We start from the raw sequence: 27,382 nt of genomic DNA, 5'->3' as shown, positions 1-27,382 counted from the left end.
AATTAAAAAATTAAATATTCATTATTATATCGCCATGTCATTCTGACCTACCGCAATAAATGGAAATAAAATAATGTTTTTTCTATGCATTTAAAAAAACTTGGTAAGAAAAGTAAAATTTCGAAAGGATCTAGAGAGTAGCATAAAACTAAAAAATTAAAAAACAATCTACAATACAATATATTACGGAATTTTCACAAATACACAATCGAATTTATAGACAGAACTTAGATATTTTAACAAAAATTAATGTGATTCTTATTTTTCATATTATCTCAATTAAGCAATGAATCCATTAGAATGAAACGAAAAATTTTACTAGACCACAAATTAGGCCTGTGTTCAAAATTTTTCATTTCCTACATTGCTACAAAGACACAAAAAAAAGGTTTTTGTTTTCTTTGTAAGTAAATAAATAAATATGTTATTCTACTATAAGGAGCAGAGGAGCGGAGGAGGCACAAGCAGTAACATGGAGGAAATTGAAAATTCAAACAAAATTGCAAAACAAGTGAATCGACTTTCAGAGAATTATAATTTTATGACAAATGGCAACTACGTAAACTGATAATCAAAAATAATTAACAAATGCACTTTAATTTACTTTATCAATAACTTTTTAAAACTATTATAATTTCGTGTAATAAACTGTGTTATTTCAATATTTAATTTTTTTTGGTTATCACTACACCTTCACTTGTTGTTTTTAAATTTTGCGGTAAAATCCTAAGAATTTTCGGAAGCAAAAATATATTTCTTTGCAAATGAGAATTTTCAGCCTACAGTATTTAACATTCTTATTCCTTTCTTTACAGACAGCTGTTTCTTAAGCAACATAACCATTATCATCCAATATGGATACAGTTCATTTTATCAAAACAAAATGTGCAAATATATGCTTTTTCAGTATAGCCTAATAAAGGATAATTAATGCCATTTAACATGCTATGCTATAACATTTGCTAACACGCCTTTATCACATTATAGTCGCCATAATAAAACGAAGGTCATTAATTTTGGCGACCGCAGCCCTAAAGGCAACGACCCCATCGACCTTCTTCATAATAAATTAAACTGTGCTCAAGAAACTCTTGAATAATTTATTATAGCTTCTTTAACTATCTATGTACTTTCTCACCATATGATATGTATATATATCCATTGACAGTTCAATTCAGATGTCCTAATCATCTAAAAGTATTAAAAAAAAAAGCTCAGGAAACTAAATCCCTTGAAAGAGGCGGAAGTGAAGTAGATATACTCCGCCCGGCAACATTGTAAAACCAGTCGTAGGTGTATATTTCAAGAACATCTTCCATATGCAGCTGCCGTTTGTATTCAAAAAGTGCATGTGCCTCGAATAAAAGAAATAAGTTGCCTGCGGTGTGTCCTGTACCCTGTATTAACGTTTCAGGTAAAAAAAGATGAGCGGATGCCCTTCGGTCGTAGGTAGTACATGTACCTCAGCGTTATACGCTTATAAAAGGGAATTATGGCACGTTTTCAACTTGTAAGAGTGAAAATGAAGATTTATAACTTTCGAGTAAGTATATAATATATAATTTGCCCAACAGCAAGCTCTTATAGCCATTATAAGAGTATATGAATCTAATATGTTAAAAAAGAAATCATGATCCTCTTTAAAATGATTAGGCAGCAAAAAAAGCATACTTGAATCTCTGGCAATCGGATAGTAATTAGATCGGATATTCATCAAGGCATTTCGATACAGGATTTATTCATTACTGTAATTATATGTCTTTTTCGTAAACTATTTTTTTCAAAATACCCAAAAATATTTCTACAAATGCGTTTGAATTAATAAAAGAGATAAGTTAAAAGAAACTTTTCCTGATTCTGTTACGTTCTGACATCAATTACGTTTGTTCCAATATATTTAATGCAATATTCTGTTGCGACGTTCTTTCTAATTATTCTATTGCATATGTTTATTAAAATTTTTAAATTTTTCTTTTGATGCAGTGGAAAACCTTTTATTAAACGTAGACAATTTTCCCAGAATTCTATAGAAAATCGAATTCAAAACCTAAAAATTTGTACATTGTGAAATAAACGGTTATATTGTCTTATGGCATAAATTTTAGGCTAATCACAAAAAATTGATTTAATTGAGTTCGAAGGACCAGTATAGAGATTTCCTGAAAACCCAACTTCTATCCAGCATAATTTGGAAACTATTCCAGGGATTTTCACGAGGTTTTCATTAAAAGTTAGGGCTTTCTTGTTGAACAATTTTGTATTTAAACCTGAAGAATTATGATACATTTTGCCTGATTTTCTGTAACTTATATGAATGCTTTTATAGCCACTATAATACCACATAAATCTAACACTTCAAAAAAAAATCAAGATTCTTAATTGTTAAAGATATAGAAAAAACAAACGGTCATATGGGGGTGATTGAGCAGAAAACGAATGATGCATATTTGAATCTTTGACACAGCAACAATAGTAAAAAATTATAGAAACCAATAAATAACCTTAGCCCTAAAAATCCTCCTAACCATTCTATACCTGTAAACCTTCTAAATCCTGAGGGAATTAATGATTATTTTTTATCAGTTTATAGTCATTCAGATAGCAGTGGTATTAATAAGCTTTCAAGATCTTGATGTTTGCAGATGACAACAAACTGTTTAGATCTACAGTATTAGACTAAGACTTATCATACACTTAATAGAATAATCCCTATGCACTGCAATGAGACAAGGCCAAAAATCTGAACTTCAATTCGCCTTTTAAAGAGACTTTTAGGTGCTATTTCTAATTGGATTGATTTGAAAACTATTTCAGGAATTTTTATGAGGTTTTCACTGAAAGTTAAGCTACTTCTTATGAAGTATTTCCATATGTGAACGTGCCTCGTGGCTTAAGAAGCTTCTGATCTAGAACCAGTTTTATGAGTCAAGGACCAAAAGAGGGCTAAAAAATTATCTTAGATTTAAAATGAGTACTGCTTGGAAACTTTCAGCAGCTTGTACAGGGATTCCAGGGAATCGATTTCATACCCAAAAAAATATTTTTAACTCTAAAATTCAATGAGTTACAGTTCTTTTTGCTGAGCCAGTTTTCAGATATTTTCTCCAAAGAAAACACAATTTCTATCCAAGATAATTCAAAAAATAGTAGAGGCATATTCACAAGATTCTTGAATTAATTATTTTTTATCACTGTAAATTCGAAAAATGGTTTTGGATCTCAAATAATGCCTTCTGTAATGACAGTATCTCAGTGGATATGCTACAATATTGATCAGCTGCTGTTTAAAAAGGGGTTATTTTCCTGCTGGTACCTAAAGCAATTATTTCAGTAAAATTTCAAAATTTTGGAGTTTACTCAATCACAAATTTATAATTTGTCCATCACAAATACCATAATTCGGGAGGGTGACTCTGGCTATGGATAGCAACATCTGTCTTAGTAAAAGTTTCTAAAGAAATTATTGAGGTTTTAAATAGGGGTGACATTACAGCACTCGTGTTATTTACTTTTAGCAAAATTAGGTTGTTATGGATCTGATAATAAATCGTTAGGCTTCCTTAGTTCTTATATTTCTAAAAGTCACTTTACAAAAAGTCTCTTTATAATTTAAAGGGAAATGTGTCTTTTTTTCAAAGTCAAAACAAATATCATGGATCTCATGGACTTCATTCTATCTATTTGTTTCCATAATTGCCTAATCCATCCTGCTTGGAAAGCGTTTGAGATATTTTTATATTTCTTTCAGCAGCTTGTACAGGGATTCCAGAGGATCGATTTTGTATCCAAAAAAATTCTTTTAATTCTAAAATTCAATGAGTTTAAGTACTTTTTGCTGAGCCAATTTTCAGACATTTTTTTAAAGAAAACACATTTTCTATCCAGGATAATTTAAAAAAATTAAAGGCATCTTTACAAGGTTCTTAAATTAATGATTTTTTATTACTGTTAATTTACTTAATTACAAATTTATAATTTTTTCATCACAAATAACATAATTCGGGAGGGTGACTCTGGCTACGGATAGCAACATCTGTCTTAGTAAAAGTTTCTGAAGAAATCATTGAGGTTTTAAATAGGGGTGACATTACAGCACTCGTGTTATTTACTTTTAGCAAAATTAGGTTGTTATGGATTCGATAATAAATCGTGAAGCTTTCTTAGGTCCTATCTTTCTAAAAGTCACTTTACAGAAAGTCTCTTTATAATTTAAAGGGGAATGTGTCTTTTTTTCAAACTCAAAACAAATATCATGTATCTCATGGTCTTCATTCTATCTATTTGTTTTCATAATTGCATAATCCATATATTTTTGGTTCTTGTAATTGTATATTAAGTTTGCTAGACCTATGCTAGACTTCGTCTATGTACTCTTTTGTATAATAATGATAATATTTATTTAACTTAGTTTCCAGATGATCCAGGACGTAATATTTCGAAAATGTGGTAAAAACATTCCGTTTAAATCTATTTCTCTTTATAAAAAGATTAGTTGTACCGAAAAAGCATATAAAAAGCTTAATCCAAGGTTAACCATTTGACAATCCTATATTCGATAAATGTTTTTTATTAGTAAAAGGGGTGTGGCACTAATTTGTTTGGTTTGACCTAGAAAAGTAGATAAACAAACTTATATTAAGTCAATACATAACACATTTACTTATTTCCATCCTGAATAAATTTACATTAATAAAAAATTAAAAGTAATCAAGTTTTAATCTTTTTGGGTCTCTTGCACCCTTTAATTTTCACTTTTTTTTGATCAACAATTATTAATTTTTTAATTAATGAAAAAATCTAAGGAAATATTATGATAACAATTTAGCATCGAGACTATAAATAATGTAAGTGAAACCTCCTGTATGTAGTTTTATGAGAAAAATGTCTACTGGAACAATTACAAAAATACCTTTTTATAGGTATGACTCTTGGACTAAAATGCATTTGATCTCAAATATATGAAGACAAAAATTACGTTTTAGAAATTTGCATTTAGGACCCATAAGGTATAAGAAAAATTTCTTAAATAAAACTTTAAATAGGATCTAGTCCTAAACTAAAATGTGATTGGGACTAGTATACTCTATTTAGTATATTTTTTTAGTTAGTCCAGTTTTTAACTACTTGAAAGGATTAAAAAAATAAACTTCAGCTCCCTGGAAAATTAATGAGAAAGGGTAATTAACGTTTATTTCAGGATAAAAAATAAATTTTCATAAAATTTATTACCGGACTAGAATGTATGTAGTAGGTTTATGAAAAACAACATTTCCAGGCAGTTCAGTATTCAGCCGCCTGGAAGTACTAGAAAAATTCCTTATTTCTAACTCGGATTAACTGACATTTGGGAACCCCAATTACTGGAAAAAAAAAACCATTCATAAGTTTTACTCCTGAACTAAAATATATTTGGCATGGCCCGTACTTGCTGAATTTAATCTTAAATGCTATTTAGCCAACTTAATACATAAAAAGGTACATTACTCAATACTCAAATATTTATTTACATAGACCCATACATTAAAGACCTAAAAATCTTGGAAATCCTAGAAAATGTGCAAAATCTTCAATTACCAGAAATTAATTAAAATATCTGCTTTAAGGATCTTAAGGAGACCACAATTCCTGGATAAATTTCAGCAGAATTTTTTTTAACTTTGTTACAGATTCCAGTCATCAATGGACTGCCTGGAATTAATGAAACAAATTCTTCCAGGCAATCCAAGCTTCAGTTATATTGAAATAGTTTTTTAGAAATGTAGTTTCCAGACCTTAGGGTAGTATGTAGTAAATTTATGAGAAAAATTTCTACAAGAACAATTACAAATATAACCTCTTACAGGTCTGGCTCTTGGACTAAAATGTATTTGTTCTATAATATATGAGGACATTTGTGTTTTTACAGTTTTCAGTTACTTCAAAGGATTAAAAAATAATTTCCAACTCCCTGGAAAATTTATGAGAAAAATTCCTTTTAGACAATTAAGGATTAATTATAGATAAACTCTTTAGACATTTGGTTCCTGGACTAAAATGCATGTAGTAAATTTATTTAAAAAAAAAACTTTTTCAAGGCAGTCCAGTTTTCAACTGCTTGGAAGTATTAAAAGAATTACCTTTTTCTAGGTCTGATTAACTGACTAAGTGCATTAGGGATCCTCAAATTATTGAAAAAAAAATTGTGGAAAAATTACGAAAATAACCATTTTACTCCTTGACTACCTGTACTTAGTGAGTTTAATCTAGAATGCTGTTTAGAGGTAGTCGAAGCCAACTTAACTCATCAAGAGCTATATTAAGGACATCTTTAATTACCCGAAATATATTAAAATAACTACTTTTGTACGCTTGCTTGTAGACTAAAGGTTTTGGTCCTGTCAAAAAATTAACAGCCATAACAAAAGCCTTTGAAAACATACTTCTACCTGAATTTTTTTTCAATAATCCGTGCCACAAAGGACACTAACAGATTTGACGCAGTTTGTGTGAAATTTCGACTTTAAACTCTTCTAAGGCAACCTACAGGTGCCAAAGAGAAACTTCCTAAAACCAATAAAAAGCCGTTTTTTTATGTGTCACACGTATTTATTCGGTACGTGAGAATATTTGGTTAAGCAAAGCACGTTAGTCGCGCCATTTTGTGGCTAACTTCCAAGTTCACGATGGGCTTAGTAAAGGAATTAGTTGCAAAAAAATCAGTATTAAAAGCCTTTTTTGAATTTGATTTATGAGAGAATGAATTCTTAGAAAATGGGGAATTAATGAGGGGCCTCGCCTATCGATGACTGATGTTTCTAAGAAGAAAGATCAGTCAATAGAATGATGTGGTTATAGTAATAAAACGATGCTTATCATATCTTTAAGGAACATAATTATGAAAGAAAAATAATTTGTAGAAAAAAATCCTTAAAAATTATAAGGATTTTTAGGTTTGTAATAAAATTTTTAGAGACTATATAGAGCTTAATTAAGTAAGAAACATACATTATTTATACAGTAATTGCAAAGTAAAATGAGGTTTAAACCCTAAAAAAAGACATAAAATTTTGATAAATTTTCTTACCTAAAAACATGCATCGATTTAAAAAAAAAATAATTAAGCCCTAATAAACTATTATTGATGTCAAACTCGACAAACAAACGCAAGATTTTTCTTCCATATTCGATTTTTTTTGGCAATTTTGGGATATAAATAAATAAATAAATAATTGCTTTATTTGTACTTTCCAATTTTAATTTGTACTCTGCAACATTGATTTTGCAACTTGAATACGCAGTGACTTTGTCTAGACATAGAAAATAAACAATACTACAATAACTCATAATAGGTTAAGATAGCAGCAATTAATTGGAATATTAATTTTAACCAAAGGTGTTAAGAGAGAAGTTTTCCATGTATCAGGGAAATACCCAGTTTTTAGGCAACAGTTTATAATATGTGGAGAGAGCTTTGGAATATCGTGTTGCAACATTGACCCAAAATTGAATTACAACCGTGTGCATTAATAATTTTAGGCTTAAAACTGTTTTTTCTTAACTGCAGCTAAACAAAATGAAAAACTTAGATCATGCTTGTTAAGCAAATTAGCAACTGTTTCTAATTAACAGAAGCAAAGTAGTCATTAATTTAGAGATTAGAGATTTTTTAGATTTAGATCATTCCTATAAGTGTTTATCATCTGTGGTATTCTGGTGACATTGCATATAATTTCTTTTTTTCTAGCCTAATTATTTTTACTACAAGATTGTGCATCTGTCTATAAAATCCCTAATCTACGAGACTTAGGTTTTTTATCCTAATGTCCATCATCTAAGTTTCTTACACTTAAGTTTCCAAGTTCTTTTTGTATAGTACCTAATTCATTGTTTGTTTACTAAGTCTGTTGTAGTTGTACATGTCCATACCATATAAGTTGCTTTCCTTTGATGTCAGTTTTAATTGTCCTGAATTCCCGTTGGTTCCTAGATGTTTTCAATCTTGATACTCGGATTAATCTTTTCAATGCATCTATTTCAGTTGCGTCTACTATACTTTTATGTTTTTTTTATAATTTTTACAAGTTTTTGAACCGTATATTAAATATAGGGTGATTTAAAATTGAGTGCAAAGATCACAAGGGCGTATTTACCACCCAAAAATAAAAACTTTTTTGATATAAACGTATGTCCTAACTTTTTGTTTTCTAGATCCAGAGTGTAAAACTTTTTTAATAAAATCGGTTTTTTATCAATTATTTAAAATTCTTTTAGCTGATTTAAATAAAATTTGGTAGGCTTATTATAAAGGTCCTTCTTTGGTGGGAATAAAATAAGGGACTACCTACTTGATACTTAAAGGTAAAATTATGGTACGCCACCGCTTTTTTGACAATTATTTTTTTTTTTAGATTAATCGGTCAATAGTGTAACTTTCTTGCCTCTTGAGCCTTACTCGTATCTAGCTTTGTTTCCAGGCAAAAAAATCAAAATCTGTGCATGGCTCTATTAAAACAAATAATAAATTCGCCTCGATTATTGAGATTCATTTATTTTTTTTTTCAAAATTTAAATTAGCCTAAGTAACAGATACATACAAAAGCAGATTTTCATAACAAAAAAAACTTTTTTTTTATTAAAAAACTTTTATACTCTGTATCTAAAAAACAAAACAAGTTACTAGTAGGACATACGTTTTTATGAAAAAAACTTCTTATTTTTGGCTGGTAAATACGCCCTAGTATTTCTGCACTCAATTTTGAATTACCATATATATTGTGCTATATATAATGTATTTCCTACGTTTTATTATATTTTTACTTTAGAGAATTCCTTTCAGACAGTTTTAGGTGCCTGTATCACTCTCGTTTTTATTTTTTTGTCGTTTGAACCCTTTTTATCCAATGTAACTAACTACATAATAACTAAGTTTCTTCAATATTCAGGTTTATTTTAGTTTCCGTGCCATATACTCCAAGTCTTCTTTATCGCCGGCAGTACTGCCTAGTCGTCTGCAAACTTTGGACTAGATACTGTTGTATCAGTTAGAAATATTCCCATTCCCGAACATTTTTATTTTCATTTTAGTAAGGCCTCTCAAAGTTAATTTATTTTTAAAATTTCCATATTTTGTTCCAAGATTTTTCTAATTTTTAATAAACTCTTTTCTTTTTTAAAGTTATATGGAGTTAAAAGTACTGTATTAAAATGAATTAATGATTATTTAATTTAGCAAATAAGGTTCTAAGCAAACTAGGTATGCTACAGGGTAGTATTCTTGGGCCCTTATCATTTATAATTTACATAAATGATATAAACGCAGTTTTGCGTAATACATTTATTAACTTGTTTGCGGACGACACTGTGGTTTGCTCTGAGATGCATATTTTGTATGATTGGTTGTGCAAAAATAAATTAATAATTAATATAAAGAAAACAAAATGTACTGTGTTGGGGTCAAAGACAAACTGTAATAAATTTTATGAATCAGGTTGTACTGTAAATATAAATGAAGATCAAGTTGATTTTGTTTCTGAAATTAAATACTTGGGGATAATTATTAATCCACAGTTAAACTTTTTATTGCACATAGATTATGTTTGTAAAAAATTAGGTAAAAAAATTAATTTTTGTCTCGTATTTCAACTCGTTTGTCACTATGGTCTAAAAACTGAGTTTTAACACTATTATATTGCCTCATTTTAATTATTGTTCAGCTTTACTCATATCTTGTGCATAAGAAAACATAAATAGGCTTTAATTACAGCAAAATAAAGCTATGAGGATTATTTTGAACTGTGGTAAATATACACTAATTGAAACTATGTACACTACATTAAATTGGTTATCGGTAGAAAAAAATATTAAAAAGGCAAATTTTACATTAATTTTTGAAATCGAACATAGTCTTTTACCTAACTATTTAGCGACGTTTTTGGAAAAAAAATAAAATTTCTATCAATACAATATTCGGTCAAACTAAAACTACAATATTCAACATGTTAAAACCACTGCTTTACAAAAATCACTGTTTTGATGGAATTTCTTAAAGAATCAATTATAATTTAAATTTAAGGAATTTATTATATTATACACATGTATAATGAAATGTTTGTTATATGTGCTAGCCAGTTACTAAATAAAGTACATTATATTATATTATATTATGCTTTCTAATCATAATCATATATATTCTTTCTAATCATAATATGTTCAGAGATGTATTGTGATCCATATCAACGAGGTTCAATGTTTTGGATGCATCGCGTCATGTATTTTGATCAGCTGACAGATAAACCGCTTTTTCTAATTTTTTGGTAATATCCATCCGTCGAATTAATAATCGGCCACGTCTTTTGGTCATTAGCTTGTCTCTGTACAATAATACTCTCCAAATCACATGTCTGATGGGTTCGAAAACTGTGAGTACACATTACTGGACAAATGTTTTGATGGACGTATTTCTTGTAGAACCGAAGTATTTGTTCTATATACGCTCTAGGATACTCTCAAGATTTCAGCCAGATCTACTTCTTTGACAGTATAGAAGATCGAAAAAACCAAGATATTCACTTATTTTGTGATATTTCAATCTCTTCATGTTCTATTTAACTATGTTATTGTTGCTTTACCAACATAAGTACGCTATCTTATTTCGCTATCACATTCCCCGGTATTTTCTATTAGAGCTCCAAGATGGACCAAATATTGACACCCTCAAAATGTCCAATGAGTTTCAGGGTAATTGACTCTTTAATTCTGCTCAGAAGTGCCAGAATGTCTTTCTAAGTGGCAGCTATCAGGGTCGTATCATCACCAAAACTTATGATAATCAATGATAAATTCACTACAGATCTTAAAAAGAAGTGGCCAGAGAAAACAGCCCTGTCTCACACCTTTGCATGTGGCACCTCCATCAGACAAGCATTTACCAACGTTGCAATATCGTTATTATATAATTATTGTACGATATGCACTATATAATCGGGGACACCCATTGACAACAGAATAGACCAGACCTTTTCTCATTTTAGGTTATTAAAAGTTGTAATATAACTGACAAAACAAAAATAAATGAAAGTATAAAACTCTCGACTTCTAAATGATTTGTTTAATATTAAGAATTTGCTCCCTAGTGCATCTTCTCCTGGTGAATTCAGGTCGTCCAGAGGATATCTTTTATCACAATATTTATGAAGTGGAAAATAGACTGATCTCCAGTCATCTTGGTATAAGCCAGTACTTCATGCTCCCTAACATAACTGATTTATTATTCTCAAGCCTTCCGTAGTGTCTCGGCTACTATAGCAATAATTCCAGGAAACTCATTAAATTACAGCTTGTTATGGAAGCTTAAACCTTTGAGATTAGAAAATCCGGTTGAAATTAGCGATGTTGTTTATACGATTCTTAAGATAGTCATTATCAGCATGCAAATGTCAGATAGTAATGACGTGATCCAGATCAGCATTCAAGTTTCCAATGAACTCTAATAGCGACAAATTTGGCAAACAAATGCTTTTTGCCTTATTTGGAAACAGTAATTTTTTTTTGCAATTTTAGGAGTTTCGTTCAATTTTTATTTTTTAATAAAATAAAAATTAGACCATATGTATTACCAAGTTATTACCTTAAATAATTAAGCAAAAATTGATGATGTAGGCCTAAAAACGAAAAGTGGAAGAGTAAAAAGTATTAATTATTTTAAACTGATTGAAACAAATAGGAGGATTTTTCTTTAAAACTCCGTTAAAAAAAAAACTCTAAATTTATCATTAATTAAGGCATCAATTTAAAAAGTAACAACATCTGTTATATTTAAAAAATGTACATTAGAAAAATAATAATAAAAATAAATAAAAATACATTTATATATTTTATTTAAAGAGTTTGTGCACGTATAGCAATTAAGCATTTCCTGTAAAACGTACTTGACTGTCTCATATGATACTTATACGAATACCATTGCATCTGTTGTGAATCATTACTCTGACGCACTAAATACCTGCTAAACTTAAATATACAAGTTTTAAAGTATCCTGACTTTAATTTGCATCAAATTAAGTAATAAGCGTTTTCTCAACTTACTGAGCATCTTTCTGAGAAAAATCTGTGTCATCAGATGGTTCATAGATAGGCGAAGCCCGTTAAAGTTTATTCATAATTTTCTCAGAATTAAATCTATTTTGTAAATTGTCTATTTAATTAGTAGTAGCGTTTAATGTATAAGGGGTCGAATACGATGTAAAACATGCCATTGATAATAATTGCTTTTTGTCTTTTATTATCGTAGAATAGGTGATTTTCAATAAAACCCCGAAGGAAGCCTCAGAGTCGTTCGAACCTATTATATAAATAATAAATTACAGTGGTGTTTTTAATGCAATTTATAACAAAATTAAAAAGATTTAAAAATTCAATTTTAAAGTGCCTTGAACATTAAAACTCCTAAAAAAAACACTTTAAATATAAGCCACAATTTAGTTTTTTGTTGTGGTCAACACGTCAATATTCGACCACTTTTTTGTGCAAAACTTAAAGGAAACGAACGATTTTACAAGGTACTGGCGGCGTCGTTAAGTGGTTTATTATGTAAAAGTGATTGCATATAACCTCGAATTAAGCGATTCAAAAGAAGGCTGTTTAATGGATTTTTTAAAACTTTATAAGCCATTTTAGGTACTTCAGTGGGTGATATTGGTGGTATATTATATTGTGGTTAAGCCATCTGATATGGATATGGCTTGTAAGTTATATATGTATGAGAGAAAGTAATGCATGTTACATCCTTATTTATTTACAAGCGAGGTTAAAAGAGAGCCTGTGAATACATGGAAAATATTCGGTGCCTGTAAGTCGAGAGTCTATTGACTGGAGAAACTTTTAAGCTCGAATGATTTTCAATGCAAATAGTAACTGAAAATTATCTTAAATTCTTATCATCTTGCCAGATAGTAAGTTTTTTGGGTAAACAAAATGCCTAAGAATATAATATCACAGTCTAACAATCTATATACTTTTTTGAAATCTATAGTTGAAATCTATATACTTTGATAATATAAACGACCTACTTGAGGTATAAGATGCATTTTCTACATTAACATTATTATGAATTTTGCTTTTTTAATTGTTTCTAAAAAATTTAGGGAAATCAAATTTTCGAATAATTTTAGTATTGGTAAAAGTACGGTAAATTTTGACAAAAAAAAATGTTAAGATAAAATAATTAATTATGAGTAACGTGTTTTTTAAGGTGATATTTCAGATACTTAAGTGGGTTTTTTTCATGAAAATTCTGTATTTTATTAGCTAAAAATTCGGTTTTTATATTTTATTTTTATATATCTAGTTTTTACACTCTAATTACTGCACCTCAAATATTTGATGAAATTCTTTTGAAAAATCTCTTTTTTTCGTCCATATTATCCAATCTAATAACGCTGTTTTTATACTAAATATTTATATATAAAATTATATTAAATTTAAATAAACAGTGTTATTGACTTAAATTTTGGATATATATTTTCTGCAAAAACATTATTTTTCATCAACCCAACCCTTAACCCCCCACCCACCCCAAATATTTTCCCAGTAAGAAATTTTGGTAAAAAATTACCATTTTGCATCCATAATATCCGATGTAATATAATAGTTATAGTTATATAATAATAGTATTGCACGGTTTTGTCTTAAATATGTATTAATAAATATATATATAATTATATCAGATATAAATAAATAAACTGTGTTATTAGTTTAAATAATAATGACGAAACCAGCTGTTATTCATGCGTATAATTTTAGGAAACAATGATTTTTAAAAACAATTTCTTACTGGTAAGGTATGTGGGGTGGGTGGGGGGGTAAGGGTAGGGTTAATGAAAAATGTTTTTTTTTGCAGAAAATAATTGCCTGAGAAAAAATGCTTTTTAAGAAAATTATAGTTGGTTTACCTAACTTTCCATCACTTTAGAAAACTAAGACTTTAACATCAGATTTCAATAAAAAAGTTTTCAAACAAATACTTCATAAATTATTCCACGCATTTGATAATGGTTTTTGCACGAAACTTAAGCCCTTCTTAGGGAATAATTTCATACATTAACGTCTCTTAAAGTTAAAGATACTCACGGAGTTATGGTGAGTTTTCTGAAAAAATATCTGGGAAAACAGCAATATAGGAATGAGTACATGACAATTAATAAATAGGCAATTTAAATAGCACAAAAACGTCTTATTTAATTAATTGTTGATATTTCGGGACATTACTGAAAAACTTCTTAAAATATTTTATTAATTCTTTCACAACAAGCTAGTGGGTTCTTCTTCTTAAAAAATGTCTCAATTAAATTGATAAAAAATTTTCAAAATGCCAACAGGCTCTAAAATAAATACTGAAACATAAAATTTGCAAAAACAAAAATAAACCCTAAAAAATAGTCCTTTTTTAAAATCAAAATCAAACTACAAGTCACAGGTCTCAAATATATTGGAACATCAAGTCAAAGGATTACTCGTGTTTCGCTTGTAATAGGCATCATTAGATCTACTCCTGTATTTACTGATAAAAAAGAAAAAAGCACATATATAACGTGGTAACTAGTCTTCGTCCTATTTTATTATTTTACCTTTTAATCTCTACCCTTGATTTGTATTATGTAGTGTTAGCGTTTTTTTTTGCTGTTTTTTTAGTATAGGGCCTAAACATGTATAACTCTGTGCTCTTATATTCCAATATATTCCAGACCTGTGAATTTTCATTTATTAGTATTCACATTATAAAATATTTTGAACTTTTTGGAAAGTCAAAATTTGAGAGACCAATGTTTCTGTGAAAAGATGAAAACTACCAAAGAAAAAAGATACAGTTCTTTTAAATTGATAGTCACACTAGAAAAGAAAAAGGATTACAAGTCTGCGTCTGTGTGGCCACAGGGAATTATTGTAAACCTTTTTCGGAATCTTCAGCGCCAAAACCCAAAGGCAAGAGTACACCCTAAAACCAAAAACAATAAAAATCATGCATATAAACACCCGATGTGTAAGAAATAAAGCCCAAATGCTTGAGGCGTTCTTAGAAGACAAGTCATTTGATATTGTTTGTCTCTCGGAACATTGACTTAAAAAGGAAGAAGCAGAAGTTCTACAGCTTGGTAGTTACAAATAAGCTAGCATATGCTGGAGAGCATCCTTTAATGGTGGGGTAGTAGGTATATATACTAAGAATTGTTTTAAAGTAACAGATTATGATGTAAAAATGTTTTGAATGTTGTGCAGCATTTTTAAATGACTTAAATGTATATGCTTTAGCAATATATAGGTCTCCATCAGAAAATTTCCAACAATTCCTAAATTCAATTGAATCAATTATAAATAAAATTGGTACACATAAAAAAATTTTTTTTGTAGGAGATTTTAATGTCCACTTCAATACTGATCAGCAGAATTTCCTTGACCTTTCTGACATTATGGGGAGCTATGGTTTTAAACAAACTATAACAGACCATACAAGAGTTGGAGCTTGTCTGGACAACATTTTTACAAATTTCAGTACTGATTCCTTTAAATCCAGTGTGTTCGATATTGGGATATCAGATCATCTTGGACAGGAGCTCGAAGTTTTCGTTGAGAGTATTATTGGTGGGACTCTGCACCACCATAAAGTATGTAGGCCTGTGACCCAACGAGGTATATTGTCTTTCTTTAAACTGGTTTCCTCATATAATTGGAATTTTGTGACAGAGGAGAGTATAGCTGTCAATGACTGTTTCAAAATATCTTCTCTAGAAAAAGCATATACTCAATCGTTTCCCCTGAAAACATATAGGGTGAGGACCGATCAGAGAAATACAATAACTTGGTTTGACAATAACCTAAAAGCCATGCGGGATCATCTACAGCTGCTGAGTGGCGTGTCTCGACAATACAAAAACAGAAATTTTGAGGAGGAGTCTAAGGACTTTCAAAAAGTTTATAGAGCTGCTATACAGGAGGCAAAAATAAAAGACAATGATAAATAATCCATCTTATCAGCTTCTAATCCAACTAAGGCTCTATGGCAAGTTGTTACTAGTAGTGTAGGTACGTCAAAAACGAAAAAATCTCATGAAAGTACTTTAACGGCTGACGATTTCAATAATTTCTTTTCACGTATTGCCCATGATACTGTTAGAGACATTGCACTGTCGCAAGGTGACCCAATCCAAAGTCTTTCTGTTCTGGGTATGCCGGAGAATGTGTTCTCTTTCTCTCCTCTATCATTCATAGAATTAAGAGAGATTATTGATGGCTTAAAAAATAAGACTAGTCAAGACATCTATGGGCTAAATATCAAATTAATTAAGTCTGTTAAAAACATTATCATAGCTCCAGTAACAAAACTATAATAAACAGATGCTTCAGGGAGAACACTTTTCCAGGTGTGCTCGGATCAGCCAGGGTAATACCTATTTTTAAAAAGGGTGATCCTGATAGGCCCGTGAACTACCGTCCTATCTCCTTGCTGCCCATAATCTCAAAAATCTTTGAAAAATGTATTGCTGCTCAACTTGTGAAAATTTTTGAGGGTAACAATCTTTTCACATCCAGCCAGTTTGGTTTCAGGAAGGGTAAAAGTACCACTATGACCATTTTAGACTTTGTTAAATGCATTTAATAACTTGCAATATGGCAGTGTCTTATTCTGCGATTTGAGCAAGGCATTATTACAACATATTGTTGCAAAAACTTTCTAAATTTGGACTCATTCCCAATATTGTTAAACTTCTCGCTTCCTATCTGGCCAATAGAGATCAGATGGGAAGTGTTGGTGGGGTGTCATCAGCAAAAAGTGGGATAACCATAGGTGTTCCCCAAGGATCTGTTTTGGGGCCTATCCTCTTGTTGATCTATATAAATGGCCTACCATTAACTGAACCATCTGGTAAATTCACCATTTTTTCTGATGACACAATAGTGGCATGTGCCGAAGATACTCTTGAGACCGTAGAGAGGAAATTGAGAGTATTGCAGGGGGAATTCAGGAATGGTTTAACATGAACCGATTGCACCTCAACGCAGACAAGACCAACAAAGTTATTTTTACTCTGAGACCAGCTGACATATCAAAGGATTTTTCTATTAAGTTTCTGGGAGTTTTATTGGATCCTCTACTTCACTGGCATTCCCACATTAATATTATTGCCGGAAGGCTAAAAACATCTAAATATGCCCTTCGTCGCCTAGCTGGATGTTTATCTGAATCTGGCTTAAGAACAGCCTATTTTGGCACCTTCCATCCCATAGCCACATTATACTATTCTAGCGTGGGGTCATGCCCCACAAACAAAAAGGTTGTTTTTTACTACAAAGAAGGGCAATCAGAATTTTGGGTAGGCTGGGTTGCAGGGAGGACTGTAGATCTGTTTTCTCTATAAAGGCAATACTTACCCTACCTTCCGTATATATATTGAAAAAATGTGTACACAGGAATAGGGATCGGTATAAAGTACATGGTGAAATACACAACTATGATACTAGAAACATAAATAAGCTAGTTCCAATTTACCAAGGCTTAACAAGGTGTCAGAGTGCTCCCAGATTTCTAGCTATTAAGTTATATAATAAAGTTCCTACCGACTATGAGGATTTAGATTTGGAAGGTTTTAAGAATAAAATAAAACAAATTCTAGTCTCTAATGCCTTCTATTAAACTGAAGAGTTTTTAAATTTCCTGTTCTATCTGTGATATTGAGTACCTATCTATATATTGCATTTTATTTAAGACATATTGTGATTGTGTATTATTCATAGTATGTGTATCAATCATTGTGTTTTGGTTTTAATGAGTTTTATGTAGTGTTTTAGGAAAAATTTTCTTATCAATTTTTATAAACAGTCACCCTATTTTTTACCTTTGTAATTCTTGACTTGTGTGAATACTATTTTGTATATTGGCATTAATAAATTGATTAATTGATTGATTAATTGGTAATATTTTGGCGCCCAACTGACAAGGATGAATTTGATAAGCAATACGTTGGTTTAGATTAAAAATTGACTTTTGTTAGAATCAGTTATGCAGACTAAAGTTTCAAGAGTTTTTGAAGATATGAAGTCCTAAAATTCCCGTAGATATAATCACTCTCATAAGGGAAAAAAGCACTTTTTTTAACCAAAAACTCTTATTAAAAACATAAAAATCCCTACAGATCTCAAGCGATCCCCTCGTTTACCTTCGATGGCCTCAAGTACTTCAAAAGCCCACAAAAACCCTCCTTTGTCACTTCCCAACAGGGCTTAGGGCCAAATCAAAATGGTCACATTCACAATAATGACGATGGTGTGAAAACCAACACCATAATGTGACAAAAAAAAAACGCGCCTCAATGACGTATTTTGGCCGGATGCGTTGCATTTGTTTCCTTTTATCGTCGTTTATAACATTTTTTTTCACCACCGATGCATGCGGTTCATAAAACTTTTTCAAAATTGTTTCATGTGTTGTTTTATCAGGACATACGTGCTCCCGCTGTTCTAAAAATACGAACGCGATGAGTATGTGTGTTAAGTGGATGGAGAAATTAATATTGTTGTCTGGATCCGGATTAGAAAATAAGCGGGATTCAAGGCTATATAGGCTTAAATTTGTTTCGAGGAAAATCTTAAGTAAATTTAATTAAATTTCTCGCTCCGCTCCATTACACTCAATCTTTTTAGTCGCATACCAGGGTATCGATCCAATAAACTGCGGGGCCGATCAGATTTAAAGAGTCGTTTATTGGACCAGACAAGTTTTATATGGTATGGTGTCTTATAATTGAATCAAGAACTGTACTATTAGATATGTATATCCTCAGGAATTCGCCCACTATTGTGATAAAAAGTGACTAAAATATCTTAAATAGTTTTTGAGTTATCCCACGAAATATTAGGATGTAACGTTCGACTCTAAGGAAGCGAATCCTTAATTTAAACCAACTTATTGGACATCGTACTCGGGAATTTTTTGTAATTTTTTTCGACAGAAAAGTAAATTCTTGGCTAGTTGGTAGGTACTTCTAATATTTCATTTGAGTTTCTAGTGTTATACTTGCTGCCTTTTTTATTAAATTAACATAAATATAATCCGGTTTGTTCAGAGACATTTAAATTTAAAAAAAAAACAGACGGTCTATACATGTAACGTTTGCATTCGTTTAGTTATTTTCCAAGTATATCGATTTCTTGGCGTGTCCCGAGTGAGTCAGAAAGTTTTTTATGATGCATAATTTAATTAGTCAATAACACATCAAGTAAATATAGGTTATTTACTGTTCACTGTTACATAGGGATCAGCTCATTTAAAAAATGAAACTTTTAATGCACATTATCTAAACAATGTAGAAAGCAATACAAAACATATAAAAAAGGTGAAGTATGCCCAAAATAGCGGGACTGTACAGCCTAAAAGATTTGAAGTTTTCTTCATATTTTTCAGATTTCTTTACCAATTCTATTAAAAGAAAATCAATTTTCACATTTTAATGGTTTTAGTTTGCTTTATATTTGAAAATAATTTAAATTCCTGTCAATTTATGATGTAAATTAACGTGAAATTGGGTCCAGAAATACTTATAATAAAGCCTTGGAACTACAGTGAAATGCAGTAAAAATTGTAATAGTGTTTTGTAAATTTTTATTAGGAATAGTTCCTTCGTTTTTCTAAAGCTAGTATATGAAATTGGGCTCTGCAGGATTATCTTTGATCTTCCTGAGGAGTATTCAGTAGGTCTGGATGAATTTCCTGTGTATTGACTCAGGGAAGTTAAGAGAAAAATGTGTTTGCGCTTTTAATAGTGCAGTTTTGCTGTAGGTGACTATTACTTTCATTATTTTACTGTGTTATATTATTTATATAATTTTATTTTAGGCAAGTTATTGAATTTTTTATTGGTATATTTGTAAGTTATTTCATTTTATAAATTATATTTTTTATATGCATAATTAGGCGCCATATATGTAAAATAATGACTAATTTTTATTATTCTACTACATACTTTTATAATATTTTCATTTATATTGGTCTGAATTGAATTTGACTACTTCTTGGTAGCTCTAATATTTATTTTTCTCCTTTTTGACGTAGCTTTGCACTTTGCATGTAATTTTATTGGCAAATAAATAAAATTATTATTTTATAGCCTGAGTGCATTTTCTTGACCATTCTCCACATTTTGACAAAAATTGGCATTGTACATTTGTTTACTGAGAAAAAATACGTATTTTATTGTAACGTTATATTTAAATATGAGTTTGTTTATTTTGATATTCAAACGCAATTTTTGAGCGAATATTTTAAATATTTTTCATAGGTATAAAAAAGAAACACGTTTGAGTTAAAATGTATTTTTTTTTGTATTTTGAAAATTTCGGAAATAAATTTGAAAAATCAGAATTTTCGGTGAAATTTTGGAGATTTTTTTAAAAATTTTCTTAAATAAAGGGTAATTTGTATTTGTTGTTATTGGGTAAATTTCAACTAGTTGAGTAATTTTGGGATTTATTTTTTTGAAAAAATATTGGGTATTTGTGCTTCTTAAAAAGCATTATATGATAGAACATGCTTTATGTATTTTTTTAGAAGCATTTTTAGCAAGCTTTTAGTTAAATATATGTTTGTTTTAAAGATAAGAAGCGATTTCTTTTAATTTTTTATATATATGCTATTTTTCGACTATTTATAAAGAATTCTGGCAATATTGGATTTAAAACAAAATACCTTTTTCAGTATTTTCTTTATTTAAAGTCCTTTGTTGTCAAACCAGGCAATTCAATAATCTTGGAAAAAAATTAAACCAAAAAAAAAACTCTGCAGCTATTAAGTAAAATATTCATAGTTAAACTGTTCAAAATTTTGAAAAAAAGTCATAAATTGCACAAAATCAATTAAATCAGCCTAAAAAGATAAGATAAAAAATTTAACATAATAAAACATTCACCTACTTATGATTTAAAAAAAATGGCATAACTACCAGCTTCTTGGAACAAAAATTGAGCAAATAATACCTATTATCTAGTGCCTAGAATAATCTAGTAAAAACACTGGTTAATTCCCTGAAGTTCGAGGTTAACAGTATAAGATTATAAAAAGGTGATATTTATTATATATTAATTTTCCATCAACTGACTAAAATTAAAAACCAATATCCTTAAATGCCTAATAAAATTCACTCATTTATAAAAAATTAACGCTTGAACAACTGAAACTTTTGGAAAAGTAATCATAAATCATACCAAAAATGTTTTTCCTAAAATCATAATATTTATAAACTGCTTAATTTTAAGACCAGTGTTTTCAACTATCTGGAATAATAAAACCAGTCTATTAAATTGCTTAAACAGAAAAAATAGTCTAAAAAAATGTACTCAGCTATTAACAGCTAAAATATTCATGGCTTAACTGTTTTAAAGTTTGAAGGAAAAAATCACATATTCACAAATTGAAATAATCTACCTGTAATCATAAAATAAAAAAACATTCAACTACTTACAATTTTTAAAAAATGGTGTAACTACCAGTGAACAAAAATCCAGTGCAAAAAATGTCTGAAATTAAACTGCATGGAACAAAAAATCATCAAGGCAATAATTAATATTTTTAGTGTTTTTTTTTTTAGTATTTAAAAGGCATTTTTAGTAATACATCTATTGAGTATTTTCGTTTAAATTAATTTTGAGCCATAAGAATTCGTTTTGGAAATATTGACTGATTTTGGATTCCTTTTAAAACATGTGGGTATTTTATTTCAAGAATTCGTGCGCATTTTTTAGGTAGAAAAATTGAGTATTTTTCAATGTATTTCTGTATAAAAAAGGAAAATTTTTGATCGGATTAAGTATTCTTTTGATACTGTTTTAAGTTTAGCATTATCTTCCTAAAAGGGTATTTTACACTACAAATTTTAGGCATGACCAACCATCTCAGTCCCAACAATACTACAAAATGACGTATTGTAAACATCTTTCTGGTGCCCAACAAAATGATATTCATGGCCTATAGTAAGGAGACGACATTTTCAAGTAGTTGGGGCAATAATTGATAAATTACAACGAAATAAAAGCAAAAAAATTCAAATTCAAATCCGTTTATTTTGCCATAATTGAATACCAATACACTTATTAATAAAGTTGATATATAGACAAAATAGAATTCATTCGCGAATTTATAACTGATAGCAATAGATCCACTTAAATGCAAGACATATTATAAAAAAAACCTTGAAATTAATTAATAATGATAAAAATAAATAATGTAAATAATTAAGACAGAAAAAAAAGAGTAATAAAGTTTATAGTAAGTAAATTTACCCTTTAAATGAAAAAAAAATAAACCAGATACAAAATATAAATAAAACCTAAAAAAAAGGATTTTTTTATCATAACCTGATTTTGGGTAAAATGTACAACTGGTTTTTAAAGATAAAATGGATTTCTTTTTATAATTTAGGATATTTTTTTTGGGGTATTTATAAGCAATTTTGGAAATATTAAATTTAAAGAAAAAGCCTTTTTTCTGTATTTTTTCACTTAATGGGCCTTTGGTTCTATGAATCTTTTAATTTTATAGCCTTTAGGGATTTTTCAATTTTTTAGGGTTTTTTGGGTATATAAAAGAAATATTGAAAAATATCTACATGTATTGAGTCTAATTTTTGACCATATAAGAAATTTTTGGCAATATTGACTAGTTTAGGTTTTATTCCCAGTCGTACGTTAGTATCACTAAAAATAGTAATATCTAATCATACGTCTTAGGTATGTAATTTTTATATCCATATGTCCTTTGTTATAAAATGACCCATTGAATACGTAGTTAGTATACATAAATTATACGTGTAGTGGAAAACCATAAATGTACATATATAATTTATTGTTAATGCATAAAACTAAATGCCAAAAAGTTTTTTTAAATATTTTTAAATACCTCGTGTTCTACCAAAGGACTATCATACCCTATAATTTACTTGTTGATATCGTATAGAAAAGTCATTATATGATTTACACAATATCTAAAAACTATGAATAGTAGAGCATCTGTCATGATAATTGATCAAGATCGGTGGCAAGAGCAACCCAGTGATTAGAATAAAAATATTAACAAATTAAAATATTTAACTTTTTAACTAAAGAGGAAACTATTTTTTAATTAATAAATTGCTTATTTTAAAATATAATTTTAGTGCGAAAAAGATTGAAAACTCTATTTCACAATAGTGGCGAAGACTAAATGACACGATTAAGACACAACGTCTGTAGATCTGATTTGAAAGGTTTTTTGTTTGTACGTAACTTTCGCAATTTGTTTTTATTTTTTTGTTGTTCTTTTACATCTTTACGAATAAATATATATTATAAGTTTTTATAAATGTTTTATTTTTTGGGGTACAATCCATAGAATGTACGTAATACGTCATTTGAGATACGTACTGTGTATGTCATGGAATACACGTACAAAATACGTCTTTATTATGATTACGAGTTGTAAAACTTTACCAGATATATCTCTAGCTTGAAATAAACGCCTTGTCGTAATTACTGTTTTTACAGATTCCATATTAAAGAGAGAAATATGATAAGTCTATAGAAGAATAGAATATATGTCTAGGATCCCAGAAAGTGAGACTTTGTGTTTTTTATTTACCCCATCATTCGGTAATATGGTATTATTTTGATTAATGTCAAATTCTTTGGAATGCAATTACTCAAATTTAAAAGCTTTAAACAACATTATATTTTAAGGACTAAAGTTTCAATGAAGGCTTAAGAGCTATATAGTTTTTGAAGCAGATCCGTATACAGGGAGGACAGTTATGAGTTAATAAAATTTAGAAAAAAAAAAACGAGTCCAGAAAATCTAACTTACTTAGTTTCAGAGATATGGGCATTTTCTGCTGAGGGAATTTCAATATTTTTTTCAACTTCCAAGGCTAATATCTTTATTTTTAAAAGAATTATGAAAAAAACGCTGAAATAGGTGTCCAATAATTTTATTTGTAGAACTTATGTGCAAATTTTCAAGTCTCTAACTTACTTAGTTTCAGAGATATGGGCATTTTCTGCTAAAGGAATTTCAGTATTTTTTTTTCAACTTCCAAGGCTAATATCTTTTTTTTTAAAAGAGTAATGGAAAAACGCCGAAATAGGTGTCCAATGATTTTACTTTGAGAACCCATGTGCAAATTTTCAAGTCTCTAACTTACTTAGTTCCAGAGATATGTGCATTTTCAAGTTATTGAGATATTTTCAATTTTTTCTATGTAAGTATTTAAGTCTAAATTTTTATTGATTCTTAGGCATGGGATGGAAAAATTGAGTATTTTCCAGGCATTTCTTACTTAAGGGGGAATTTTCAGTCAAATTAATTTTTTTTTTAAGTTGAGAATAATTTTCCTTAAAACGTATTTTCCTGCAAAAATTTTAGGCAGTATTTTCATCCTTGTTTAACCCATTTTAAGGCATGAATATCTATCACCCTCCCACCAATCATATACACTGGGGGTCACCTTTTAGAAATTCTCAAATCTTTTAGAGTTTAAAGTGAGAAATAGCAAGACATTTAAGTTAAAGACTATTATTAGGCTTTAAAATTTAAGTATCTATATTATACTTTTAAAATATATACAAATATAAGGAATGAAATATAAGAATATTTAATAAATACTTTATTAAATAGCAAACATCATCTTCCAGTTCACAAGCACATTAAACAGAAGGAACCAATAGGCTGTGAATTTCATATATTGTATTCTAAAAATGTTCTAAAAATGTAAAAATACAAATATTGTGATTTAGTGCAGTACATACATATGAATGTTCCTAAGATCAATTTAAAAATTTTAAACTACGAATAAGTAGAATTTTACTGATATGTGCCCAAATATTTAAAAGATCCTACTTTGATATATTCTATGCTACTCTAAATCAATTATGAAGTATGTAAGTTAATGATTAATAGGTGGAATTCTACATAATTTAGCTGTAGTTAATTAAATTCTTTGTACCTGTTTCTTTTCTTCTTCTTCTGTTTAGTTATCAGGATTTCTTTTATATTTGGAATGTATAGTTTATCATTTTTGTTTTTTAACCATTCCATTGCTTGTAATTACCGTCTTGCTGGTATTATGACGTGTGTGACCATATATGACATTCAGACCATAAATGAATAATAAAATGCAGTAGAAATCCTTAAGCCGTTTTTGGGCATCTTTCTGGTGCCCAACAAAATGATATGCATGGTCTATAGTAAGCAAACATACATAAGAAAAATGACTTTTCAAGCAGTTGGGGCAATAATTTATAATGTACAATGAAGTAGACGTAAAAAATATGTTAACCAGAGATAGCATATTAATGGGTTTGTTTTTACCCTTAAAATATAAAAAGCAATAAACAACAAAGGACTTTTTGTTATATAAAGTCCATTTTTAGTCAACTAAAGAGCACGTACCTCTTTGTTTCTGCACTAAAATGTTATCCTCAGTGTAAGCACCTTGAAGCACAACAATAACGAATAAAAACACCACCCGACGAACGTAGAAAATCGAAACGAGTGCCATAATAACAATAATAATAATAATTTTTCATTCAGGAAAAATTCGTCCGATGCATTATGGCCTATGAATGAACACGAAAACCGAGAGGGTTCCGGAACTGGTAGGGGGATGAATGGGAAAAAATCGGAGAAATAAAATTATTCCGAGACTCGACGACGTGCTCCGGTCGTAAGGAAACAAAAGACAAAACGCACGGACACCGCACACAGACAGCTGCTCGCTGGCTGAAGTTACTGGACTCGCATCGGTTTTGCTTTTGTTTGGTTCTATATGAGTGTGATAGCAACGTTGCCAGGTTAAATCAGTAGGTTTTTCAGTACCATACCTAGAGAACACATTTGATCCAGAATTATGTCCAAGGATTAACATTGGATATCCATCCGTCCTAAGTAGTACATGTACATTGAGTATTAAAGGAGTTCCTTGAATCAATCTGTATACTCCAATGAAAGAGTATGATCAAGAAATTAAAGATAGAGGTTCCTGAGGATGTATTTGAGCGTTAAAATGTCGATCAAAAACGACCCCAGCAAAAGAAAGGGCATTTATTGCCCATTAATTTCATATATGAATGACTCTTATATCTTCATAATTTCTTAAGTTAAAGGCGATTTTGCCAAACAGGGTCCAAGAGCCATTAAAATTGAAATTTTAAAACGCATCAAGATTTTTATTAATTGCAAGACATTTAAAGGATAGATTTGAGCATCAAAACGTCGTTCTAAATTAAAAATTTGGACAGTAAGAGCACTTTTAGTTGGAGCTCTTTTTCAGCCCACTTTTTTGTCACTGTTTATTTACTACCTAAATAAAATGTTCTTAAGAGGGCCTTAGCAGAAGAAAGGTCATTTATTGCCCATTAATTTCATATAAGAACGACTCTTATATCTTCATAATTTTTTAAGTTAGAGGCGATTTTGTCAAAAAGGGTCCAAGAACCATTAAAATTGATCTGTTGAAACGCATCAAGATTTTTATTAATTTTGGGCATAACTTCGTAGCCACTCAAGATATTTTCATGATTTTTTTTAAAGCAGGATAAAGGGATTTCTGAGGATGGATTTGAGGATCGAAACGTCGTTGTAAATTAAAAATATTGACAGTTAGAGCACTTTTACTTGCAACTCTTTTTCAGCTTACTTTTTTGTCACTGTTCATTCACGACCTAAATAAAATAGTCTTAAAAGGGCCCCAGCAAAAGAAAGCGCATTTACTCCCCATTCATTTCGTATAAGAACGACTCTTATATCTTCATAATTTGTTAAATTAGAGGCGATTTTGCCAAACAAGGTCCAAGAACCATTAAAATTGATCTGTTAAAACGCATTAAGATTTTTGTTAATTGCACTATTAATTTTGGGCATAACTTCGTAGCCACTCAACATATTCTCATGATTTTTTTAAGCAGGATAGAGGGATTCCTGAGGATGGATTTGAGGGTCAAAATGTCGTTCTAAATTAAAAATTTGGACAGTAAGAGCACTTTTAGTTGGAGCTCTTTTTCAGCCCACTTTTTTGTCACTGTTTATTCACGACCTAAATAAAATGTTCTTAAAACGGCCTTAGCAGAAGAAAGGTTATTTATTACCCATTAATTTTATATAGGAACGACTCTTATATCTTGATCATTTTTTAAGTTAGAGGCGATTTTGTCAAATAGGGTTCAAGAGCCATTAAAATTGAAATTTTAAAACGCATCAAGATTTTTATTAATTGCATTATTAATTTTGGTTATAACTTTGTAGCCACTTAAGATATTTTCATCATTTTTTTAAAGCAGATAGAGGGGTTTCTGAGGATGGATTTGAGGGTCAAAACATCGTTCTAAATTAAAA

The 27,382-nt window shown here is 29.7% G+C and overlaps 1 protein-coding gene across 1 annotated transcript in view; it reads right to left on the bottom strand.

Moving 5' to 3' along the window:
- Nucleotides 1-25,785, bottom strand: part of LOC126742017 (disintegrin and metalloproteinase domain-containing protein 12-like) — an 80,787-nt gene extending 55,002 nt beyond the window's left edge. The window contains exon 1 of the mRNA XM_050448540.1: nt 25,442-25,785. Coding sequence (XP_050304497.1) covers nt 25,442-25,550 — 109 coding nt within the window. The 5' untranslated portion in view covers nt 25,551-25,785. The remainder of the gene's footprint in view (nt 1-25,441) is intronic.
- Nucleotides 25,786-27,382: the final 1,597 nt, after the last annotated feature.

Source organism: Anthonomus grandis, chromosome 11 (genome assembly GCF_022605725.1).
Source record: "Anthonomus grandis grandis chromosome 11, icAntGran1.3, whole genome shotgun sequence".
NCBI lineage: Eukaryota > Metazoa > Arthropoda > Insecta > Coleoptera > Curculionidae > Anthonomus > Anthonomus grandis.
This window is presented reverse-complemented; position numbering and strand designations above follow the sequence as displayed.